General features: G+C 48.4%; 1 protein-coding gene across 8 annotated transcripts in view; it reads right to left on the bottom strand.

The window, feature by feature from the left end:
* SEL1L3 (SEL1L family member 3) overlaps positions 1-24,011 on the bottom strand; it is a 105,760-nt gene that overhangs the window by 43,714 nt on the left and 38,035 nt on the right. For all 8 annotated transcript variants that reach the window (XM_043572844.1, XM_043572850.1, XM_043572848.1 and 5 more), the window contains 5 exons: positions 23,098-23,230; positions 21,152-21,284; positions 19,482-19,622; positions 6,927-7,138; positions 5,360-5,539 (listed from right to left, as the gene is read on the bottom strand). In XM_043572844.1, coding sequence (XP_043428779.1) covers positions 5,360-5,539; positions 6,927-7,138; positions 19,482-19,622; positions 21,152-21,284; positions 23,098-23,230 — 799 coding nt within the window. The remainder of the gene's footprint in view (positions 1-5,359; positions 5,540-6,926; positions 7,139-19,481; positions 19,623-21,151; positions 21,285-23,097; positions 23,231-24,011) is intronic.

The raw sequence follows: 24,011 nt of genomic DNA, 5'->3' as shown, positions 1-24,011 counted from the left end.
GAGGAGGCACCACACTGTCCCAGAGACGCTGACACTTCACCCGTGTCACCACCTTTCTCTCTGCTCAGCCTGCAGCTTCCAAGGGCGGTGTTCACACCGTATCGGCTATCCGCCATTGATCACAGGGCGGGGCAGAGGAGACGGGGTAGGGAGGGCAAGAGACGTGGTGGAGACAAGAAGAGAAGAGACAGAAAAGAGACAAAGAGAACAAGAGAAAAGAGTGAGAGAGAAGTGGGGGGAGAGACAGAGAGACAGAGAGGAAGGGAGGCAGAAAGGGCAGGACTTGGAAAACCCCTCCGACTTTGCAACTGGGGCCTTCACATTTTCCAGAGCATCTGCGTTCTCTGGAGTTGTGAGATATGACGGTTCAGCCAGCACCCCTGGGAACTCAGGAGCAGGGCAATTTCAAAGCCTACACTTAAACCGCCTACCTCTGCTAACTTCTTGCGAGGCCTGTGGGAACCGCCCTTGGGAACCCGCCTCTCAGGGTGTTTAAAATCAGCTGTAACGCTTGGCTCCCAACGGTGGGTGTGTGTGTGCGTTTTCTTTGCTGAAATTTCACATTTTAGGGATTTTATTAAAGTAAGAATGGGGAAATACGAGCTGTAAGGATAAGTACCCACAATTCTCAAACGCGGGATGCCACCCAGAAAGGCTGACTGGGAGAGGGGCGGGATTTAAAGCCAAGTGCTTTGGGTGCTTGCAGTCAACAATGAACACTGGTCACATCAAAAAGCACCAGAGGGGCGCCTGGGTGGCGCAGTCGGTTAAGCGTCCGACCTCAGCCAGGTCACGATCTCGCGGTCCGGGAGTTCGAGCCCCGCGTCGGGCTCTGGGCTGATGGCTCAGAGCCTGGAGCCTGTTTCCGATTCTGTGTCTCCCTCTCTCTCTGCCCCTCCCCCGTTCATGCTCTGTCTCTCTCTGTCCCAAAAATAAATAAACGTTGAAAAAAAAAAATTTAAAAAAAAAAAAAAAAAAAAAAAAAAAAGCACCAGAGTCTGGGGCGCCTGGACGGCTCAGGCAGTTAAGCCTCGACTCTCGATTTTGGCTCAGGTCATGATCTCACGGTTTGTGAGTTTGACCCCCCCGCCCCGCCCGCCCCCCGCAGGGCTCTGTACTGACTAGCCTGCTTGGGATTCTCTCTTTCCCTCTCTCTCTGTCCCTCCCCTGCTGTACTAACTCTGTCTCTCTCTCTCAAAATAAATAAATATTTTTTTTTTAGGCACCAGTGAGTCAACAAGACAATGTAATAACTTCAGGTTTATCACTGGATGCTCTTCACTCTTACCCCGTCCGTCAGCCCATGGGTAAACACTGGGTGCCAACTGTGTGTCACGCCCAGTGCTGGGCACTGGGATCACTGACATGAACAAGGAGCCTGTAACAGGGAGCCTATGGTCTCCTGGGGAAGCCAGCTCGGTGACCCTGTGCATGGCACCCTTCATAAGGGTTCATAAGGGCAATGGCAGGGATACACCCGGGTGCCCTGGCCCCACCACCAATAGATGTGGAGAAGGAGGTGAGGTCTGAGCCCAGCGTTCAAGTAGGAGGGGTCAGCAGGCAGGAAAAGAGGTGTGAGTGTGGAGAAACAGACCGGGCAGAGGAGACCAAACAGCACCAGGAGGCGGGAACAGCAAGGCGTGGCCTATAGTATGGTGTCACCAGGGTGGACAGGCTGAGCAGGGATCACCGAGAGCTGAGGCTGGAGAAACAGAAGCCAGATCAAAGAAATCCTCCTACGCCAAGCGATGCGCTGAGCTGAGGCGTCGTGGGTCAGTACTTCTCAACACGGGCTGCACATTATGAACATCCGAGCTTTTCAAACACACTTGAACAACGCAGGTTTGACCTGCACAGGCCCGCCTCATGCAGGTTTTTTTTTTTTTTCAACAAATACGGTGCTATAAATATATTTCTTGATGATTTTCTTAATCACATTTTTTTTCCTCTGGCCTACTTTATCGTAAGAATACAGCAGATAATACATATAACAAAATAAACATGTGTTCATTGACTGTTTATGTTACCAATAAGACTCCTGGACAACAGTAGGCTATTAGTAGTAAACTTTGGGGGAGTCAAAGTTATATGTGGACTTTTAACTGTATGGGGGCTGGGTGCCCCTAACCCTCTTGTTGTTCGAAGGTCAACTGTATACACATACACACATACACGTGTGCCCAGGCCCCCCCACGCTGCGACCTCAAGACTGTGGGGTGGAGCCTGCACGGAATTGTTCTTTAAACCCCCAGGTGATTGTGACGTGCAGCCAGGTTGAGAGCCTTGACTGCCGACAGCCTACTTTGGAAGAAGTAGTGAGAAGAGAAGGGAAGAGACAAGGCTGGTGACAGAAAGACCAGTTAGGAAGCACATCGGTTTGCTATGGCCGCCATAACAAAACGCCACAGACTGGGTGGCTTGAACCACAGACATTTATTCCCTCAAAGTTCTAGAGGCCAGAAGTCCAAGATCAAGATGCTGGCAGGTTTCGTTTCTTCGAAGGCCCCTCTCCTTGGCATGCAGGTGGCCACTTTCTCACTGTGCCCCCCCCACATAGTCATCCTGCTATCTGTTTAAATCCTATTCTCCTGTTCTTTGGGCAGGGGTGGGGGTGGGGATGGGGAGCAGCACAATTCAGCCCAGAGCAGGAGGCTGTCCAGCAGCTGGGGGCAGAGGTGAGAAGGGGCAAATGTCACCTATGGTCCCAGGGATGGAGACAGGCAGAGAGAGAAATGGGCAGCTGGTGGGGGCTGTAACTGATGGGAGGATGGGGGGATGGCTCCTTGGCTGCAAGGAGGGACAGTAGGGCCATCAGCGGAGGAGTTACGGGGGGCGGGCGGTGTGTTACCTTCTCCGCACTGTGTTATGAATCCAGATGGGGGTGCATAAGAAAATCTCAGGTGGACTGGAAGGTCTGAGTGTCACCAGTATGTGGAGGGCAGTTGAAACCAAGGGTGTGGACGAGACCCCTGCCCCTCTGGAAGGGGCTGAGACGAGGCGGGGGACCAAACCACCAACGTGGAAAAGCACATTCCGAGGAGCGACTGAAGGAAAGCAGCTCGTCTACGATTAAGTCACAAAACAAACAAAAGCCAGCATCTTCTTTCTCTTCCACCTGAGCCAGAGACCTGCTAACTCATAAAGAAGTGACACGAAGCGAGAGTACTAATAAAGAAGATGAAATGATTTGAAGCACAAGGTACATAAAAGAGAAAAGGAAGCAAGAATCAAGGAAGGAGTTACTGACGGATCCTTGGTTTGTTAATTAGAGGTCTGGCTTTCCATATCTCCTCGTTTGTTTCCTGCTGCTGGTGAATTAATAGATTTCTCAACAAAAGGACATTTAAATCCATGTATGACACCTGCTTAAATTCTCAAGAAGCCATTAATTACACATTCTTAAGAAAATGAGCGATGATACCACTCTTCTAACTGCATAATTCGTATCTGTGATTCTTAATCATACGACTTTCAGCTGCAAGACGGATCTCTTCTATTCATCTTCTCTGGTTCTGACCAATTAAACATTTTCTTTCATAATCATAACATTTCATGTGCCAAATCTTCAAAAGAAAAGGAGCTTGTTAGCAACACACGATTTCCCATTGCTAATTGATGCTGAATTAGAATTCTTAAAAGTATAATACATACATAGAGGACATTCTTAACACATTCAGGCTTAGCTGAACCCAGGGCAAGATCACGTTGCGGCTTGCTTTTTGTATGAATGCCTTTTTCAGAATAATTCCTTTTAAAAAAAATTTTTTTTGATCAATGCATAAATTAATTCCTGTCAAACTGAGGTCACATTTTGCGCCTAGCTTATATTTTCACTGAGAGAATACAAACAATAATGACAAGATCGTTCAAGTTTATTCAGGGGAAATTGTTATTTTCTGAAGGAATCAGAATGTCTATATAGGTAGCCATGTGGTATTTTATAGTCTGACTCATGTTTCATGTTCACTGAGAGCACGTATTTTTGACTCATTTATTTCATAACCGTACGGTGGCCCCTGTAGATTTCATTTCCAGATACTATCCATCGCCAACCATCAAGGCACAAGTTTTCTGCACTGTGGGTTTCTGAGTGCCATCCAGGAGCAGAGCTGGGGACCAGTGAGTGGTTCTGGTTCCCGGGTAGCCGCTCAGGCTAAGATTCTCCAATCCTGACTTAGCCAGGCGTATCCCCTGGGCTTACGGAGCAGAAGCAGGGAAAATCGAGAGTTTATGGCCTATACCAGGGCCAAATCCGACCATGCAGTTTATGTACTATTTATGGCTGCACAAACCCAGGTTCCCCGTTTGCTTATATACTGTCTCTGGAGAGGTGAGCAGCTACAACAGAGGCTGTATGAGCAAAGCCTAAAATATTTACTATCTGGCTCTTTACAGAAAAAGAACCCTGCCGACTCCTGGTAGAGACGGCTTGCATTTCCTCTCAACCTGACTGCCTCAAGGGCTGCGACCATCACGTCTTAAATCCTTCCTGGATAAAGAGGATATATACAAATACCCTCCAAGAAGCCAACCACATCATAGTCTACTCCCACTGAATGCAGACCTGCATCATCGTTCCTTGAGATCTTACACCATCACTTCTATGTATAGACCTTTTTATTCACCATCCTCAAAGCAAACCATCAGTTGATCCAAGGTAACATGTTATGTATTTTTGGGGGGATGTGAGCCACTGATTTCTCTGTCCAATGAGTCAATAAGATTTGGAAGCCTACAAAAGGAGAGGCCAGAGATAGTGCCCTTCATCCAGTCCTTAATCTGGGATTGGGCAGAGGCTTCAAACATCACACGTCAGTCACTTGGAAGACCTGGCTAGCGAGGCTCATGTCATGGGGACAGCCACTTCTCGAGGTGCCCAGCATTGGGAACGTAGCTAGGGACGCGGAGCCTGCTTCCTTCTACCGCAGACCCTGCTTGCTGACTATGCGTTGAGAGGACCCCTTAGCTTGTGGCCCCCACTCAATGTGACCCAATCCCTAACACCTCCCGGCCCCACCCCCTCACATGGTCTTGGAACAAAGACAAGGTGTCTTTGTTTCTGGTACACGTTCTCTGCAAAATCAAATTCTGTCCAGGGCCAAATCTACCCTTCCCGCGCCAGCCCTCCCACTCCCGAAAAGCTTTTTCATGCCTAGATGGAGGATTGTTCCCGCATTCAGCCTGAGAACACAGGAAATATGAATTGGAGCACGTAAGATGGCTTTCCTCTCCGTTCGATTATGATCATCCTCTGAAGGCCTGAAAATGAGCCAGCCACAGGTGCAGACACTGTACGAAATGGTGCAGGAAGTCCGTGTAAACAGGGCCATGATGATCTCCGCCCGCTTCTTTATCTTACCTGATCTCCCTGTAGCGTGTGCTGGTCGAGGGGTGTCTTCGTGGCAATGTTGCTATAGTATGCGTAAGACAGCTCCCAGTCGAGGGGGTAGTTATCGACACCCTGGTAGTGCTTGTAGCCAAGATTCATTGAAGACAGCCTCTCGCTGCCCTGGCCTCCCACCAAGCTATACAACATGCCCTGTTAGGGAGAAATTTACAAAGTGTTCACAAGATTGTAGAAAAAAGGTAATGAAATCCTAACACTGGAAGGTCATCTGGCCCCGTCCCGAAGCATGAACCTAGTCATTCCGGAAACATGTTAACGTGCCTTTTAGAAAAAATCTTCAGAAAAGAAGCCACAGCAGCTCTCTGACGGTTTTCAGACCTAGCTCTCTGTCCTTCTTAATGTCTAAGAGCTCACAATTCCTTGACTTCTGCCCTCTACTCAGTGAAAAGAGCGGCTGTTCCCTGAATCTTTTTGTGCATCTGCCACAATCTAAGGATCCCTGGTCTGTTTCAGTTACATCATTTATGGCAGATACTATGAATAGTGACCACGTCCTAACCTTAGGCTCTCACAGCGCTAGTGTTGAGAAGGGTCTTTGGAGCTCAGCTGGTCCAACAGCCTCATTTCACAGTTGAGGAAAGGGAGGCCCAGAGACTTGACATCGGGTGTCTATGACCAACCAGCGACTTTGTGACAGACACAGGGCTAAAATCTTCTTCACGATTCCACCTTCGTGAGGATTGCCTTGGGGACTTCAGGAAAGCATGCCATCAGTCATGACTTTCCATAAGCCAGAGACATACATAGAGAAGTCACTTAAAAGGAACATGGAACCACCTGGGCAGGTTTAAACAAACTGAGTCTCTTCAAATCCAGGACAAACAACCCTATGTGCAGATCGGAAAACTAAAAGTGGTCAAGGACCACTCACAGCGCTTATAAAAATGGGATCCCGGGGCGCCTGGGTGGCGCAGTCGGTTAGGCGTCCGACTTCAGCCAGGTCACGATCTCGCGGTCCGTGAGTTCGAGCCCCGCGTCGGGCTCTGGGCTGATGGCTCAGAGCCTGGAGCCTGTTTCCGATTCTGTGTCTCCCTCTCTCTCTGCCCCTCCCCCGTTCATGCTCTGTCTCTCTCTCTCCCAAAAATAAATAAACGTTGAAAAAAAAAATTTAAAAAAAAGGGATCCCAAATGTCTGGCAGGTCGCATAATTAACTGGGTTTCAAAAACCACAAGCAAAACAGTCTGGTATGGCTTTTATATTGATGGTAGAAGGCTGGAGGTGACAATACTTTGCTTAGAGATCCAGATGACTTCACTTAGCTGAACAGTCATGTGGGACAACGGCCCTACAGCCAGAGTAGTTATAAGAACTGGGTAAGGGGCACCTGTTGTTCTCGAAAGAGTAGGAGTCTGGAAAGCCCTGCCCCAACTCTTCCTTAGCGTATGCCAATCATATCCCCCAGCTTGGGTCCAGAAAGGATGTGCACGAACATGTCCGGTTTCCACCTGGGGCATGAGAGCATTACTCTGCACATATAACACAGGGGACTGATGGTTCTGGAACCCAAAAATACTCTACCTGCAGCTGATCCTGAGGTACACTTAATCCAGTTTCATAGAAGACTGCGAGGTAGTAGGATGCTTTATGGTATCCACAACAGCTGGAATCCATCAGAAAGGGGACGACAGAGCTAATTTGGTGAAGACCATCAACACTGGAGAGTCTCTTTACAGCCTTCTCAAATATCCTCCCGCCAACTTCTAATACAGATTCATTTTGGTTCCTCGGTACTGTAAATAACCACAATTCACAGGACACACAATTAATTACCACGGGATCGACGGGGCTTTAGAGAGAAGAGGGAAAAGCCAATTAAACCACCTGAGTTATTAATATGGTTGGTTCTGCAGTGCCTTGAAATATACCACCTTCCAGGGAGGTAAATTAAACCCTTTGGGGATGCCACGGTGTCATTCTGCAAATAGCTTTTTCTTTGGCACTCAGTGACAGCCTAGTATCCTGGGAAAAAGGATGTGCCTTATATAGCTGAGAAAGCACCTCCAGAGAGTAATTTACTGAGTGTAACTCACCACCAAATCAGGACCACCGAAAGTTCCAAAGAGACTTTTTTCCCCTCTAAGACTCTCAGAAGAATGTGTTTTATCTCAGAAATAGTTCCTAGGTGCTGCTCTAAAAAGTTGAGCAAAAGAACCTTATTTTGAGATGCTTTCTTATCTTTTTCCTCCAGTTTTACTTGAGGGTTTCTAAATACAATAAAAACAATGAGTCAACTTTTATAGAGGGCTTACAAAATGCCAAATACTGGATTAGGTGTTTTATGCAAATTATGGCATGTAATTTGAAAAATTTGACTATTATTAATGTCCTTATTTTTCCAATGAATTGTCTGCAGCCTGGAGAAGTCAACTAGCCTGTCCAAAATTACAAAACCTGACAAGGGGCTGAGCCCAGTTTTGAATTCAGCTTTGCAGGTCAAGAAAGCCATTCCGACTTACTCCACTGCACCTACCTGCTGATTGATAGGCAACCAGATGTCTTTTTTTTTTTTTTTTGGCGTTTATTTATTTTTGAGAGACAGAGAGAGACACAGTGTGAGTGGAGGAGGGGCAGAGAGAGAGGGAGACACAGAATCCACATCAGGCTACAGACTCTGAGCTGTCGGCACAGAGCCCGATGTGGGGCTTGAACCCACGAACTGTAAGATCATGACCTGAGCCAGAGTCAGAAGTTTAACTGACTGAGTCACCAAGGCACCCTGCAAGCAGATGTCTTAATAAGTACCTCACCACTATCGGAAGACCCTTCTCTGTGCAACTGCTTTAAGCTGTATGATACTTCCTTTTACCTAATCCTCCCATAAATCTGATCAACATTTAAGCCCAAACTAGCAAGTTCTATGTCCTTATAATGCAAGTGTTACGGTCTTCCAAAGTCTGCTACATTACTCATCTCTCTCGCTCATTAATTCAGGCAACAAATGTTTAGTTTCTATCCTGTGCATCTATTAGATGATATGTTACAAAAAACCATAAAGGATTGCATAGATATATTTTCATTCAAAGAGCTATAGGTCATCCTATTATTTTTTTTTAATATGGCCAAAGATGTTCACATTTTTTAAAAGTTTATTTATTTATTTTGAGGGAGACAGAGACAGCACGAGTGGGGGAGGGACAGAGGGTGAGGAGGAGAGAGGGAATCCCAAGCAGGTTCTGCACTGGCAGCCCAGAGCCAGACACAGGGCTCAAACTCACGAAACTGTGAGATCATGACCTGAGCCAAAACCAAGAGCAGAACGCCGAACGAGCCATCCACGCACCTCCACGGTCATCTTATTTAAGACTAAACTTCTACCTGCCTAAAAATTGTTATGTCTAACGTGTTTCTTTTCTTATCTTCATTCTATCCAAAATTAAAATGTTACCAACAGCTTTTAGGAGGCACGAGAGATTAATTCTATCAGCACTCCATTAAGGAACGAACACAGGTGAGTTTCCAATGTGGGACAACTGAAATGGGAGGTCTGAGATTGGATTCATTTAAAGGCAGTCCCCTAGCAGAGTCCATGCTAAAAACAGAGGCCGGTGGGATCCAAGGATGAAACTGTAAAAGCCCAGGCATGGGTTATGAGCTGGTGCCAGTCCTTCTGGGCACACAAGCGAACTGGCTGGCCCCTGAGTGGGAGACACGTGCCTCCACTTGCCGGGCTGTGGGGAAGGAGCCCACGACTGCCTGGATCTAAGGCATCTCCTCTCCCCGCGCCTGGAACTCCGTACCCCAGCCTTCCAGATCCCAACAGGCATCAGCTGGGTCTGCTTTTACTCTCCCAATCCGAAGCAATAGGTGCTGAAAAAAATCACCTCACTGAACAAATGGAATATGCTTCTCTTTCTGTATTTTTTTAATCCCTAAAGAAATAGCTGCTTGTTTCAAAAAAAAAAAAAAAAAACAAAGAAGAAGAAAATCAAACAAAGCAGATTTGTATAAAATAAAACCAGGAGTGCCCTCTCTCCCAATCCTTCTTTAATAGTGAAGATAAACATTGTTAAAAGCTTGGTGTGTATGCTTCCAGACTTTTCCCTTTCCGCAGACAATAATTCACATACACATCTATCTGTATTGATACATATGCATTTTCTTTCCAAAAAGCTCCTATAATTCTGACCCTCAACTCTCTTGTTTAAATTAACCACATACCGTATTTGTCCGCGGCTGTCAGAGGCCCATTCTTTCTAAAGCTTCAATAGTATTGCATTCCACAGCAGTGCTGTTTCCCCAACCAGTTCTCTATTTTTAGACTCTTGGGTTGCTTCCAGTCATTTTGCTATAACCAACAACGTGGCAATGAACATCCTTGAACTTCCCTCTGCTCATCTGTTGGGGTATATCTGAATAATAACACCCTTTTCCATCAGGAGTCTGGGGATCTCATTTTGGATTTTCCCTTTGAATAGTTGAGAGAAGTCCAACCATGAGACAGGATAAGAACCCTCTCCACTGGATTTAGCATGCACCGCAGCACTCGGATGGAGTTGCAAAATAAACCCTCCTCCTACTTATTCATAGATTTACTTTTAAATATGGACTCATCTCCGATGCCCCTCTGTGCACGTTCTGAGCAAAGCAACATTAACATTTTGTTAACGATTCACTCCCGCCTTACCTGCTTTGACAAACACCTAACCAAGATGATGGGTTTTGCCTGAGTACCCACAGACATGGGCTTTGTGGGCTCAGAAGAGACAGGAGACTCCAAACCAAATGATGCTCCAAATGAAACACTTGCCCTGCTGACCTCTGGCATGGAACCCCAGAAATCATTAGCAGCACTTCCCAGGTAGCCGGGATTGCTGGAGGATAAGGAGCAAAAGGGGAATCCTTCACAAAGCTCAAAGCCTTCATGGGCACACACACACACACACACACGCACACGCACACGCACACAAACCCTGCAGAAGGCAACAGAGGCAGACTGCAAAGGTTTCATTATTTCTTTTACATGTTAAAATTCCTAACTGCCCCCCAAATATTACCGATCAGTATTTTCTCTGCAAAAGAATCTCAACAATTTTCTGCACCGGTGAATATAATAAAAAAAATAATAATTCGAAAGTAAAACTGCTCTTTTTTGCACGTTCTTTAAAGTTCAAATTCCAACTGCGGCAGAAAAATCAAAGCCATTATACCGCTGGTGATATTGTCAAACTGGCAATTTTAAAATTAGTTTAATGAAACTGTTAATTTCACCCATCTGGTTTAGCATATGCATTTTTTTCTAGTCGATCTGTAACTAAAACACATGCCTTGTTTATGGAGATTAATGGGGTAATGAAGAAAACAAACAAACAAAATAGGAGCCCTTTTCCCATTTTCTTCCTTCCTGCCCCCAACGCTAAAGAAAAAACAAAAGGTCAGCGCCCCCACTAATTAACCCTCCCTATTTTCCAAGGAGCACGGCACTGTTTGTTTTGCTCTCTTTTCTTTTCTACAGCAATACCAGAAGGTGGCCATTTGCGGGCTCATCATTAACAGAGGCAAAAAAGCAGAAAATGAGAAGGTGGGCCCTGGCTGGAGAGCCAGAGTGGGCATCTGCCTGAGAATTCAGGAGGGATGCAGACCCATTCCTTGTGAGAGGGACGGGGGCATCGACAAGAAAGTCATTTTTAGTTTCAAGCTTCCAAAAGGTGGAATGCACCCAAAGTATAAGCTGGAAAGGGAAAGAAAGTGAAAGGAGAAAATGTCATTTAACCAGAAAAGGAAGATCTCACCAGGTTTACTACTTAAAAAACCCCCACAGCATATTCCTCTTTTGCATTCTGAGCCCCTGAGCCCCAGAGACGGAAGGAGGTGGCTTATTTGTCAGAAGTAAACGGCTCGTCCTTTTCTGTATGCAACTTTTCTGGGTTTGTGCGTGTGATTTCTCTCCCTTTCTCTACCCACTGCCCCTCAGGACTGTCACCAGGGATGTTCTGGGCAGCAAAAGTATCTCCCTGTGTGTATTCTTCTTGGTGCTTCTGTGCATTTTTGTAAAAACAAAAACAAAAACAAAAACAAAGCATCTATAATGTACGCTTTCTTAAATAAAAAAATAAAGATGATGGTTTTTCAATGCACAACACTGAAAATAGCTCTTAAAGGACACGGTATCTTGGCGTTATTAAGGAACATTACTGTATCTCTACTATTTCTATGCTCTGCATTCTCGTGTTTCCAAATAAACATTGCAATTGTCGGCAAAAATAAGAACAGTTAAAGGCAACCGAGGGTGACGCAAGTGGGGCCAGCAACCCCTTGGCAGACTGCGGGGAGGCTCCTTCCCCCTGCACTTGAAGCCTGGGGCAAGTCAGGCTGGTCCCAACAAAGGAGAGGAACAAGACGGAGGCGAGCCCACCTCAGACCCGGCCTCCTCCTCCCGAGACCCATCTGCTGGCAGACCTTGGGCTTCTGTAGCCAGAATCGCCTACTCCCCTGGGCTCAGAATTGCCCCGTCCAGAATGAAGGGAAGGAAGGGAGTAAGGGGTTCCGGCCCCGGGGCAGACGCCCACAGGGGAGTGCCGGCCCGCTCACCTGTCCCATGCACCTGTCCTTCCCTGCCTTTGTTGCCCACATGCACCTGAGCAGCTCTCCTCGCCTGGCTTTCCTACCCAAACCAGCTCTCCGGCCTGGCCTCGAGTCCCGCCCCCCTCCACTGCCATTCCCCAGGCCTCTTACCAGCTCCCCCTCGCCCCTCCCCATCTCCACCACCGCTGATGGATGCCTAGGCCCCTCCCCCCATTCAAAGGGTTTTTTTGAGGTTCCCCGGGAAACGACATAGAGAGTGACCAATCAGAAGAGTCCCCCTGAAGCCGTGAACAGGGGGTCTCGTGTTGGATGCCACCCAGAGCCTGGACCGTGGTGGACTTTGGGGCAGAGCAGCACAGTAGAATTCCCGTGCCAAGCAAGGAAATCAAGATGCAGAGCAGTGGGTCTGGAACGCCGGGAGGCAGGAAGGGTGTTCGCCACATCTATATGCACTGCAGCTGGGCGCCTAAGGAGGGCTGCCATCTTTAATTCAAAGGCATGCCTGCTCTGGGAGACGAGGAACACGTCCTGTGATACTGCAGAGCGGGAACCACCACCAGTGGGGACAGCTGCATTGCAAACCAGGTTAGCACATCAGCTGTCAACATGTAAGAAGCCTCCCTCCTCCCAGACCCCTGGCACTTGGCAGAGAGTTCTGTGTGTCTTTTCATTACGGTTGCCCCAGGGCCCAGCACAGTGCTGGAGGGCTGCGGTCCACGGGTGCCAACGGGGTCTGCACGAACGTCGGGGCTGTTTTACATCTGGGCACCTGTATGCGTCAGCCACCAGATAACGGATATATGAAAGGAAGAACCGTGAGGGCTACATTTTGGGGATTCTTTTACAAGGAGTATGCATAAGAAGGGTCCTGGTCTGCTGCTGTTGACGGGAGGAGTCAGAAAAGAGTCTGCTGGCAGACCAGGGAAACAGAGCTATGTTCGCAGAGGCATCTCGGGGCCAGGACAGCAGCTCCTGAGAGGGAACAGGCTAAAGAAGTACGAAGGGAATGAGAAAAATGTAGAGAAGAAGGCGAAGAAGCCCACAGAGCTCTATCTATCAGTCTGGATTGGTGTCACAGCTTGGCTCGCGTGGACCTTGAACCTGCATCTCCCGGTGGTCAAATTCCTCGTTCTTTCAGTGATTCACTGACCCAGCAAAGACATTTCTAGTACTTACAACGGTATCATTTATTCGCCTGGAGTGCATTCAGTTACCCAACAAATACTTAACTGGGGGACTTCAAAGAAAACCTAGATCCCACTCCTGTCTTTGAAGGCTCACGAGTTCCGCTGAATCCAACAGGCACATCAACAACAATAATAATGCAACCGGGCAGGTCCGCTGAAGAGGCTACCCACAAAGTGGCAAGGGGAGCATGGGAAAAAAAGCCACCTGCCTGGGGGCACAGATGCGAGGGGGCAGTTTGAGTCGGGACTTGAAGACGCTTTACAGGCCAGCTGAGGAGCATGGGTAGATGAAGTATGCTCCTGGGGGGGAAAGGTACAGAAAGGTGCTGTGTAGGGTCATACAGAAGAAGAATCGATAGATAATATGTGGCCAGTACCACTGCAGGCTCTGTGGAGAACTGGAGGTGGAAACGTTTTTTTTTTTTAACGTTTATTTATTTATTTTTTGAGAGACAGAGAGAGAAAGAGAGACAGAGAGACAGAGACAGAGAGCAAGCAGGGGAGGGGAAGAGAGAGGGAGACACAGAATCCAAAGCAGGCCCCAGGCTCTGAGGTGTCAGCACGGAGCCCGACGCGGGGCTCGAACCCACGAACTGTGAGATCATGAGCTGAGCCGAAGTCGGACGCTTAACTGGCTGAGCCCCGCAGGCGCCCCTAAGCAGGGTAGTTCTACTTTTTGAGCTACCCTCAACAAGCTTGCAGTGGCATGAGTGACAGAGACACAAACAGGATCGAATAACTGTAAGCCGAGGCCGAGTGAGACGCGCTCTCTTCAGGCGACCCTATCCCTCATACCCGTATGGTGCCTCTCTGTCCGGGAAGCTCTTTCATAGCATCATGTCACTTTAGGAGAGCATTGTTCTCAACTGGTCTTCAACCAAATGTTCCCCAGTAGATAAATTACAAACATAAATCACATCGCACACCCATGAGGATGGCCACGTATCAAAAAAAAAAAATGGAAAATAAACATGGGTTGGCAGGGATATGGAGAAATCGGAACCCTTGCGCACCGTTGGCGGGAATGGAAAATGGTGTAGCTGCACTGGAAAACAGTATGAAGGTTCTTCAAAAGATGAAACGTAGAATCACCATATGATCCAGTAACCCCGCCTCTGAACCGACATCCAAAAGAACCGAAAGCTGAGTCCGGAAGAGGCGTTGGCACGCCCACGTTCATAGCAGTGTCATTCACAACGGCCAGCAGGTGGAAGCAGTCCCAAGGGTCCACCGACAGATGAATGGACAAACAAAATACGGTCTATGCCTATGATGGGGTGTTATTCAGTCTCAAACAGGAAGGAGACTGACACAAGCCACCACATGGATAGATCTTGAGGACGGTGTGCTAAGTCAAATAAGCCAGTTACAAAAAGACCAATACTGTATGATTCCACTTAGCTGAGGTATCTAGGATAGGCAAGTTCGTAGAAACAGAATAGTGGTTATCAGGAGCGTCGGGGAGGGAAAACGGAGAGTGGTTGAATGGGTGCGGTTTCAGTTTTACAAGCTGAGAAACTTCTAGAGACCTGTGCCACAATGTGGCTGTACTCAACACAACTGAAGAGCGTACGTAAAGATGGCTACGATGGAGAATTTTATTTTACATGTATATTACCATAAAAAGTGTTTTGGGACACCTGGGTGGCTCAGTCGATTAAGCGTCCCACTTGGGCTCAGGTCACGATCTCACGGTTCGTGGGTTCGAGCCCCACACTGGGCTCTGTGCTGACAGCTCGGAGCCTGGAGCCTGCTTCAGATTCTGTGTCTCCCTCTCTTTCTGCCCCTGCCCCGCTCGTTCTCTCTCTCTCTCTCTCTCTCTCTCTCTCTCTCAAAAATAAATACTTAAAATTAAAAAAAAAAGTTTTAATTACAGTCCTTAAAGAGCAAGGGTACAACTATTTGGTGATTGTCTTTTGTAAGAAAATACCACTCGGACTCTGGGGAACCGAAAGGTGGTGACGCTCCTGACCTCACCGGACCAGATGCAGGGAACGCTGTCATAGGCTCCCTCCTGGCTGTGGATGAGGCCAAAGCCCCCAACTGCCCACCCCCTGCAATGTTCTCACTCCTCTTTAAGTGTGTTGTTGGCTTAGAGAGAGAGCAGATGAGGCGCCTGAAATCACACAGTGCGGGGAAAATACACTCTTAACTCTGAAACGTGCATGCGTAGCGGCCTGGAAGTAGAGTCCGCGTGGATGTGAGGAGACACTGCAAAGAAAAAAAAAATGAGCCTTGGGCGCCTGGGTGGCTCAGTCAGTTAAGCGTCCGACTTCAGCTCAGGTCATGATCTCACGTTCCGTGAGTTCGAGCCCCGCGTCGGGTTCTGGGCTGATGGCTCAGAGCCTGGAGCCTGCTTCCGGTTCTGTGTCTCCCTCTCTCTCTGCCCCTGCCCCGTTCATGCTCTGTCTCTCTCTGTCTCAAAAATAAATAAACGTTTAAAAAAAAAAAAAAATGAGCCTGTCGAAAGAACCAGAAATCACGGGCCACTGTCTTCCGTTGTCTTATTTTTTTTTTTTTTCCAACGTGCCAGGAGAAACAGAATTCCACAAATTAATTCCCTTTGTAGGAACGATGGGAGCCGACGTCTTCCTTTAAATTTACCTAAATGACTCTCGTTCAAAACACAGCCCCGTTTTTCTTCTGTCCTGGCTCACAGGGGGCACTCAGCCAACATCTGTGGATTGAAGGAACGAGTGAACGAAGGTGGTGCCATGGGCAACCTAGAAGTTTCTCACACAGTTGAATTCCTTCTCTCTCTTACCACCCATTTAGTTCCCAAAGCCAGAATTCCAAACACCAAAAACATCTGATGTTTGACTGCCATTCTTGGACTTTATCTCAGATATGAAAAATGTAATATGATGGGGAGGTTCTAATGAAGTCGACTCGTTCACGGGACGGGACAGCTCAGGGCAACAGGGCAGAAAACATAATGGAGACATGGTTCCTATTAACTAGAGTTGTCCGAAGCACTCCCAAGTCAGCTGGACACTTAACCCCAAGACGAATCTGGAAGGACGGGCACGGGAGGAACCAGGAAAGGACCAGCCACGCTGGTCAACAACCATGCCTTTTATAGGACAGCAGAGCAAAGGTATGTTAAGAACGTAAACTTGTTTGTTTAACCCCAATTTACAAGATCAAATGTTCTGCCTTCCGCTCAGCCCTGTTAGAACCCGGGCGCCACGCACAAACGCAGTCTCTCTCGGGGGCCAACAGGAGGACACTGCGATGGCCCCGAGCGAGGGCACTGTGCCAGGCATTTTAATGGGGAGTGTGTGCCCTCCCTCTGCAGAAGGCTCCCAGTCCTTATGGACAGGACGGTGTAACCTAGAAAACCAGGGGCTGAAGGCGGAAAGGGGGCTTGAGGTTCACTCCGGAGATTGGCCTGCCCTTGCCGCCCTCCCTCCTTGCCTGCCGGTGCGAGGAAATGGCAGGAAGGGAAGGAACGCAGGTGGCTATGTGCCCGAGGGAGACAGAGGCTATGCGTGGGGCACGCACGGCCCCTCAGAAGACGCTCCTTGGAGCTCTTCTAAGCAGACGTGGCACCAGAAGGACTCCACTGGCTGGTTTGGCACCAGCAGTGGGCTCTAAAGTGGCAAATCCGGCCTTGGGGTTCCCTATGCCACCAGGATGGGGCCCCCGGAAGCCTACCAGGGGTAAGCAGAACACATGGCAATGTCACGGTCCCTACACCTAGCCCAGGGCGCCCTGAGGTTCAAGGGCTCGTGATGAGTTTTGAAGTCTATTTATTTATTTTGAGAGAGAGAGAGAGACAGAGAGAGCACGAGGGAGGGGCAGAGAGAGAGGCAGGGAGAATCCCGAGCAGGCTCCACGCTGTCAGTGCAGAGCCGGACATGGGGCTCAAACGCACGAACCGCGAGGCCGTGACCCGAGCAGATACCGCGAGTCGGACCCTTAACCGACTGAGCCACCCGGGAGCCCCATGATTTGGGCTTTTACTTAGATTCCATCCCCAGGCCTCCACAGAGAAAATAACAATCCTAAATTCTCATAAACAAAACTTCTGAGCCATAAAAATAACACGAAAACATCCTTACTGAGAGTATTTACCTTAAAAAGAATGTTTGGTGAAAATAATTCACCCCTGTTCCCAGTCAGCGAAACGGTATTTAAATGGGATCAGAAATCTCATAAAACCGAATTTGACGCGGCTGCGGCCTCGGCCCATTGAGCCTCAACGGTTCAACATGCAGGCCTCTCTCCCGTTGGCCTGTCTTGGGTGGTGATTCCACCACCGTGGAGCACGGTGATTCGCCCTGTGAGGAATCTGGCCTCCTTGGGGACGTCCGGCAAACCACGGGGACCTTTCTAGTTGTCACCACTCAGGACGGGGGTCAGGGGAGGGGAGGGAGGACTACTAGTGTCCAATGAGTTGAGGCCAGAAACGTAGCTGCACATCTTATAATTCGCAGGAGAGGCCTCTCCTCCCGCCCCCAGCAAAGAATCATCCAGGCCCCAATGTCAGTAGTGGCCAGGTCGAGAAACACTGTTGACCCAGAGCTTCCCATGTGCCCGTTCTGTTCTGTGTCATGTGCCTCGGTTCATTCAACCCGACACTAGGAGAGGGGTGCTGTTATCATCCCCATTTTGTAGATGAGGAAACCAGGGCTCAGAGAAGCGAAGGAACTCGCCCAAGATCACACAGCTAGTGAGTGCTAAGCTAAAGCTGGATTCAGGCCACCTGGCTGCAGAGGCTGTCACACGACTGCACACGGCCTCCCCGCTCCTTGTCCCCCTTGCCGGCGCCCAAGCAGTCAACCCCTTTACAGCCTTTAGCTCTGTCCCCACCGCTCTGGCCCCTGCATCCTTTCTTCCTGGACCACGGCCACGGACTCCCTGCTTTCCACGCCACACCTCTCTGTTCACCTCCCCCCCAACCTCCCACTGCTGCCAGAGTAACCTCAAAACCCAATTCTGATCGCACCTCTACCCACGGCTTAAAACCCTTCAACAGGCCCCCGTCACTTACAAGGCGAAGTCCAAACTCTCAGGACGGTGTCCGGACCGCAGTCAGAATCATCACTCTCCAGGCCTTCTCCTGCCTCCCAACCCCCTTGTACATCATTTAAAATGCTGTACTGTTCCCATTCTCTGCCTCTACTCTGCCTCCCACCCCCCCAACCCCTACCTTGCTTACCTAGCAAACACCTACTGACCCTTCAAGCATCAATCCCAATGCCACCTCTTCCAGGAAGCCTTCCCTGACAACTCCCTTTTTTTTTTATGACTCTATCACTTCCACCCACCATTTTTACTGAAAATGCATCACCGTTTTTCTTTGTCTTCAAGTCTGTCCCTTAAGGGCAGGGACCTTGGGTTATTTTACTTATCTTTAAAACCTAGCCAAGTAACCGGTCAGACGCTCAGCAAGTATCGAATGAACGTAAGAGGAAATACCTTGTATGGTTCGAATTCTTTCCAGCCAGAATAGATTCCTTTTGCACTATCTATAGTAGGGGATCTACTCCACTCAACACTGACATTCTTAGGAGGCCCTGACATGAACTAGAAGTTAGATTCTGCACTACTTTGACTCAAGGTCCTGGTTGGATGCCCAGGAAAACCACGGGTTGCCTCTAACCAGTTTCCCCCGGCTGAACACCTCTGGCTTCCCTCCCCTTCCTACTAGACATGGTTTCGAGATCCCTTGTGGCCCCAGAGTGCACTAATTACTAAGCACACACAAATTGTCACGGGCCTCAGGAGAAGCTGGCCACGTTTGGGAAGTATAGATTCCCGAGATGCTGCTTAAAGTGTGCATTTCAAATCAGGGATCTCAAGTTCAAGTGCCCTAAGGACCCAGGCAGGTAAGATCCATGAAAGAAGTAGGCAGAAGGTGCTGGAATAGGAGGGGGTGGGGGCTACCGTGGGTGGACAGAGCACACCTGTGCCAACTCTCACTTCCAGAATTGCTGTGATGTAGGAACGGAGGCCCCAGCATTGCCAGATCATTGGATTTTTCAAGAAAAGCTAAAAAAAAATTGCATTTTGTAGACACTAGCAACTAATTTTTTTAAAAAAATGGACAATAACGTGCGTGCCAAACCAATCACCTTTGGTGGCCAGCTCTGGCTGCAGGCTGTCATCTGTGGCCTTGGCTTTAAAAGAATTGCTGGAGTGATTCCCAAATTTGCTTTTGTATCTGGCTTTTGAAATGTGCACAGACCCCCTGAGGGTTGTGGACACACAAGGGCAGAATTTAAATCTGATGTGAACCTAGAACACTAGGGTTAAGAATAACTTTGAGGCATAAACCGCCAAAGAGGGTGAGTGAAAACAGTGGCCAAGAGGGAGCCTTCCCAGCCAGCGTCCAAAGGCAAGGCACCTACACAATCACCTGTCAACAAACCCATCTCCACCAAGGTCTGGAACAAGCTGGGGTGGCGGTCTTTCAGCTCCTGCTCCCAGGGGAAGGCTCTGCACGTGGAGGGCCTCCCGTACCTGAGCTTCAGGTCCAGATAGGAGTTCCGGAGGTCGCCTGGGCAAGGGAAACAGAAGATAGCACTCCCCTTAGGAGAAGAAAGGTCTCATCCTTCTCAACCCCTCCTCCCTAAGAGGAACTAGGAATAAGAGGTCAGACTTTATGTTACTGGATGTTGGTTTGGGTGCATTAGGGATTTGAAATTGGCTCCGATGCCTTTGCCTCGAGGTCACACATTCAAAGCCACGTCCGAGGGCAACGTGCCAAAGTTGCTATGGCTGTTGAATAATTCTCCAGAATGAGCAGCTGGCCTCGGACTGTTCCCCAGGAGGCCAATATCTAGGCCATTTTGTTGGCAGCGTGAGTTGAGGAGCAAAGCACAAGGTCCCCCAGGGAGGCAAGGCAGTGGATGTTAGGAAAATCTTCCAAGGCCACCGAACAGATCAGCAGGCAAGGATGGCCTTCCAGTTCAGAGCATCTCTCCCGAAATTACATCAGTTATCAAAATCAGTTTCTTTCCTGTTTGGGATATTACTATTCCTATATATCTTCCCCCTCTTCTGACAGCATCATATTTTCTGGATGAGTCAGCTGTACAAGCAGCAGCTGGGGACCAGTATTGCCTCTTCTTAAATTAAATTGCAGAAGGGCCGACTTTCCACACTTACCTATCACCGTCTCCGCTCCCTCCCTGAGGCCGCCGTATGAGAACCCTATCCGACTGAGGTATGTTCCAGAGGCACCCATCCATCCACGGCCTAGAATGGCAAGTGCGGCCCTGGAGATGGCTGAGATGCGTGGGCAGGACTGTGATACTCAATTCGCTTTTGCTGATGGCAAAGGCCCCGCGGGAATTTCTCTTCCCGAAGGAACATATGTGACTAACTCTAGCACCACCGTATTGGGCAAGAGGGTCTAAGCACAGAGACACTGATAAGCGCTAGACCTAAGCTGGAGCACCTGGGAGACAAGCCAGGAACCAAGTTTTGTAATCAATGAACACCCTGCATGAGTGAAGGATGTCCATGAGAATATGAGCAGGCACGAAAGCAGTCTATCTGAAAAGCATTCCTTCTGTTGTCTCTGACCGGGGTCTTTGAGTGGATCAGTTTCAGGGACGAAAAAAATAAAACTGAGCCCCAAACAACAAAGTCGCTATTCAACATTTCTGAAAGCTAATATTCAGATATTAATGGTCCAAGACAAAAGTGCACCGATGGGGAAACATTTCTAATGATTAATTTATTTTCCAATTCACTTTTATTTTCTTAGACCGGCCTAAGATCCCATTATGGATGGCAAGGAGGCGATGTGAGGCCCAAAAGGCTTTCATTTGTATTCCTCAACTAAGTCGCACATGGTGGAAGCTGAGAGGCAGATTTGGGTTCCTGGTCACTGTCGGTCTCCTTGGAATCCCCATGGAACACACACTTGTCTCGTGCGCCCATGCGTGGAGGGCTCGAGGTCATATGTGCCCCCACTGCTCAACTCACATATGTTCTGCGTTAACCGTGTTAGAAAGAGGCCACACGTGTTGACACAAATACACAGAGCTCAAAACTGCTCTCCTGCAGCTCAGTACTTACATGCTTCTGGTCTCCCGCCCCCTTGCTGTACCGTGGACATGTACACAGACACTATTTCTTGGACCTCAGCACACCTTTCGTAATATAACTTGATCCGGTCAGCAAGCTGCTTCTCAAGGAGGGGGTTTAAAATCTACAAGAAGGCAAGAGAATTGAATGAACAACAAGCTGTCATCAAACACCCGTCGATACCTACGAGGCTGTGTTCGGGTGGATTGCCTTCTCGCACTGGTACGACCAGTCGGCTTGCTTTTTGCACACAGGTCATCTGCTCTGCATTAGCAAAGGGAGGGTATAATTCCAGGACACGCCAGCTCTGGCCGGTCCCCTCTAGCTGCTTTCTGTGGCATCTCGTCCTCCGCAGAGCTTCTTAAATGTCAGGATTTCCCAGACGCCAGGCGTCCACCCTCTGCTTTCCCCTCGCCGCACGCTGTCCTCAGACAATTAGGTTCATGGCTCCTTCTAGTCCCCAAAGGACACCAAGTCTCCCTGTGCTGTGCCGCTGCCTGGGAACCCTCCCCCCACTTTCTTCTGCTTGGCCAGCTCCTCCTCACCCCCCCCCCAAGAGCCAGATCCAAGGTCAATGCTTCAGGGCAGCTTCCCTAACAGTCCACCCTCAAGCATGTGAGGAGGCGGATGTTCCCACCTCAGCGCCCCAAAAACACTGTGCTTGCAAGTGAGTTAAAGCACATACCGCATTCTTGACTTAGGTGTTTGAGGCCCAGACAGGGAGCTTCTCAAAAACAGAGGCCTTATCTCAACTTATTGGTTTCCAAAATGCAAGTTGTGACCCATTGCAGGGTCATGCGATTATTTCAGCAGGTTGTAATCAGCAGTGATTTATTTTTATATGAAGCAGGACACAAAATATCAGAGTGCATTTAACATTGGAAAGATATGTATTCTTAGTAAAATCTTTGTTTTGGTTTTGTATATATGTATGGGTATATGCGTGTGTGTGTGTGTGTGTGTGTGTGCGTATGTATGTTCATGATATTAAGTAGATTTCTTGTGTGAACCACCTTCAAAAAAAAAAAAAGTTTGAGAGCTACCATTTTAATCATCTCGGACGCCTCAGCACCAGCACAGGGCTCCGGCACATAGCGGGTGTTCTAGAAGCATTTGTTGCAAAATGAATCAATTGACTTCTTTCTTTGTTTTCCTCTTCCTAGAGGTCTGTCCACAGGGGCTGTGGGATGCACCCATGGGTATAGTAAGGCGTCGCATTTTTCTTCCTATGCTTTGCCTAGGGACTCCTGCTTTTCCCAGAACCGACCCCGCAGGGTCACAGGAATGACCTTGTTCAGGTGTCTGGTGATCTCCTTACCAAGGCAGAAAACACCCCCCTCCGCGAAGGTGGGAAATCCCCGTCTCCCTGCACCAACCCCCGCGGGAGTGGGCCTGGAGAGCTGGACCATCCCATCTGCGGGTGGGTTCTGAATGTGAGGGTCAGCGTGCAGTAGATTCAGCCCTCCACAATCTCTACAACCACAGCCAGCCACCCCAGTGGGGGCCCAGGGCCTGCGTTTCTGAAGAGACCAGTGAACAGAACCAAGATTTTAATTTGCTAGAGTGTCTCCTCTGATACTTTAAATAATAGCACATAAAAGAAGCTTTACCAAATAACTAAGATTCTCTCCTTTCATTAGCTTAATCACTGGATAGGCAACAGCCTGATAAAAATCTACTCTATAATTAAGCTAGTAGTTATTAAAACAGAGGAAGTAAATGGTTTCCATTTTATGAGTACTAAATGAACCAAACCTTAACAGAAATCTATTATCGAGTTTGCTGGGGGAAAAGCCTCCATATTAATTGCGTGTGATGACAGAGCCGATGCAAGGTCCGGCTTGGGTAAATCTTTTATTTACACTGGGCTCCACGTCCCTGAGCCACACTCCCATCATGCACGAACACCCAGAAACTTCTCGATGCCCCGGGCTCACCTGTGCAGGGTGCAGAGTGTGGAGACGATAGTACTTCAGGGGTCCAAAAAACCCTTCAATGCCAGTCACATACCTGCTCCCTCCAATAATGAAGTACCCAGCAGTGTCATTATAATAGAAATCCTCCCTGAAGCTAGGGAAAAACAAAGAATTAAGAGAAATCTCGGTTGGAACCAGAAATTTTAAAAAAGAGGCTCTTTCATTAACCCTCCTGACTTAAACCCCCAAATTGCCTCACCTCCTACCTGTGTTCTAGTAGATAAGACCATGGTGGGGTCAGGCACACTTGGGCTAGGGTCCTAACTCTGCTATTTAAACTAGATTTTTAGGAGGATTAAGTGAAATGTAAAGGCGTACGTCTAGCAGAGTGCCTGGCCCCCATAAATACTCCGTACCTGGCCAGTTTTTGATATTGGTAAAATTGTCTGGAATTGCAATTCTTTGGAATCGCTAGTCTTAATTGGAAATATTTTGCTCTACAATGAAAAAACAAAACAACACAAACAACTTGTTACATGGATAGAAGGTGGCTGTGAATGAAAATTAACGACATATCCTGGTAGGTAAGAACCGAGGTAAAATTTGGAGTGAGGAGGAAGAGGCCACAGCAAGGTCAAAGGGCATGGCCGCACACCAGAGGTCGGCACAGGTGACGTGCTGAAAATCCACCTTGTCCTAAAAGACTTAACAGAGCAAGAAGGGAAATAGAGGGAACAATGGGCCAGCATGAATCAAATGCACAAAGCTGTTCCTTGCGGTGTTGTTTATATTCACCAAAGACTGGAAGTCCCAGGTGTCTGTCAATGAAGACCAGCTCACACCCAACCAGTGGACCCTAAATGTGAGCCTTTCTTTCATATATAGCTTAAAAAAGGGACAGAGGGCTCCGTGAACTGATCTGGAGAGATGCCTAA

The sequence above is a fragment of the Prionailurus bengalensis genome, chromosome B1 (genome assembly GCF_016509475.1).
Source record: "Prionailurus bengalensis isolate Pbe53 chromosome B1, Fcat_Pben_1.1_paternal_pri, whole genome shotgun sequence".
In the NCBI taxonomy this organism is placed as follows: domain Eukaryota; kingdom Metazoa; phylum Chordata; class Mammalia; order Carnivora; family Felidae; genus Prionailurus; species Prionailurus bengalensis.
This window is presented reverse-complemented; position numbering and strand designations above follow the sequence as displayed.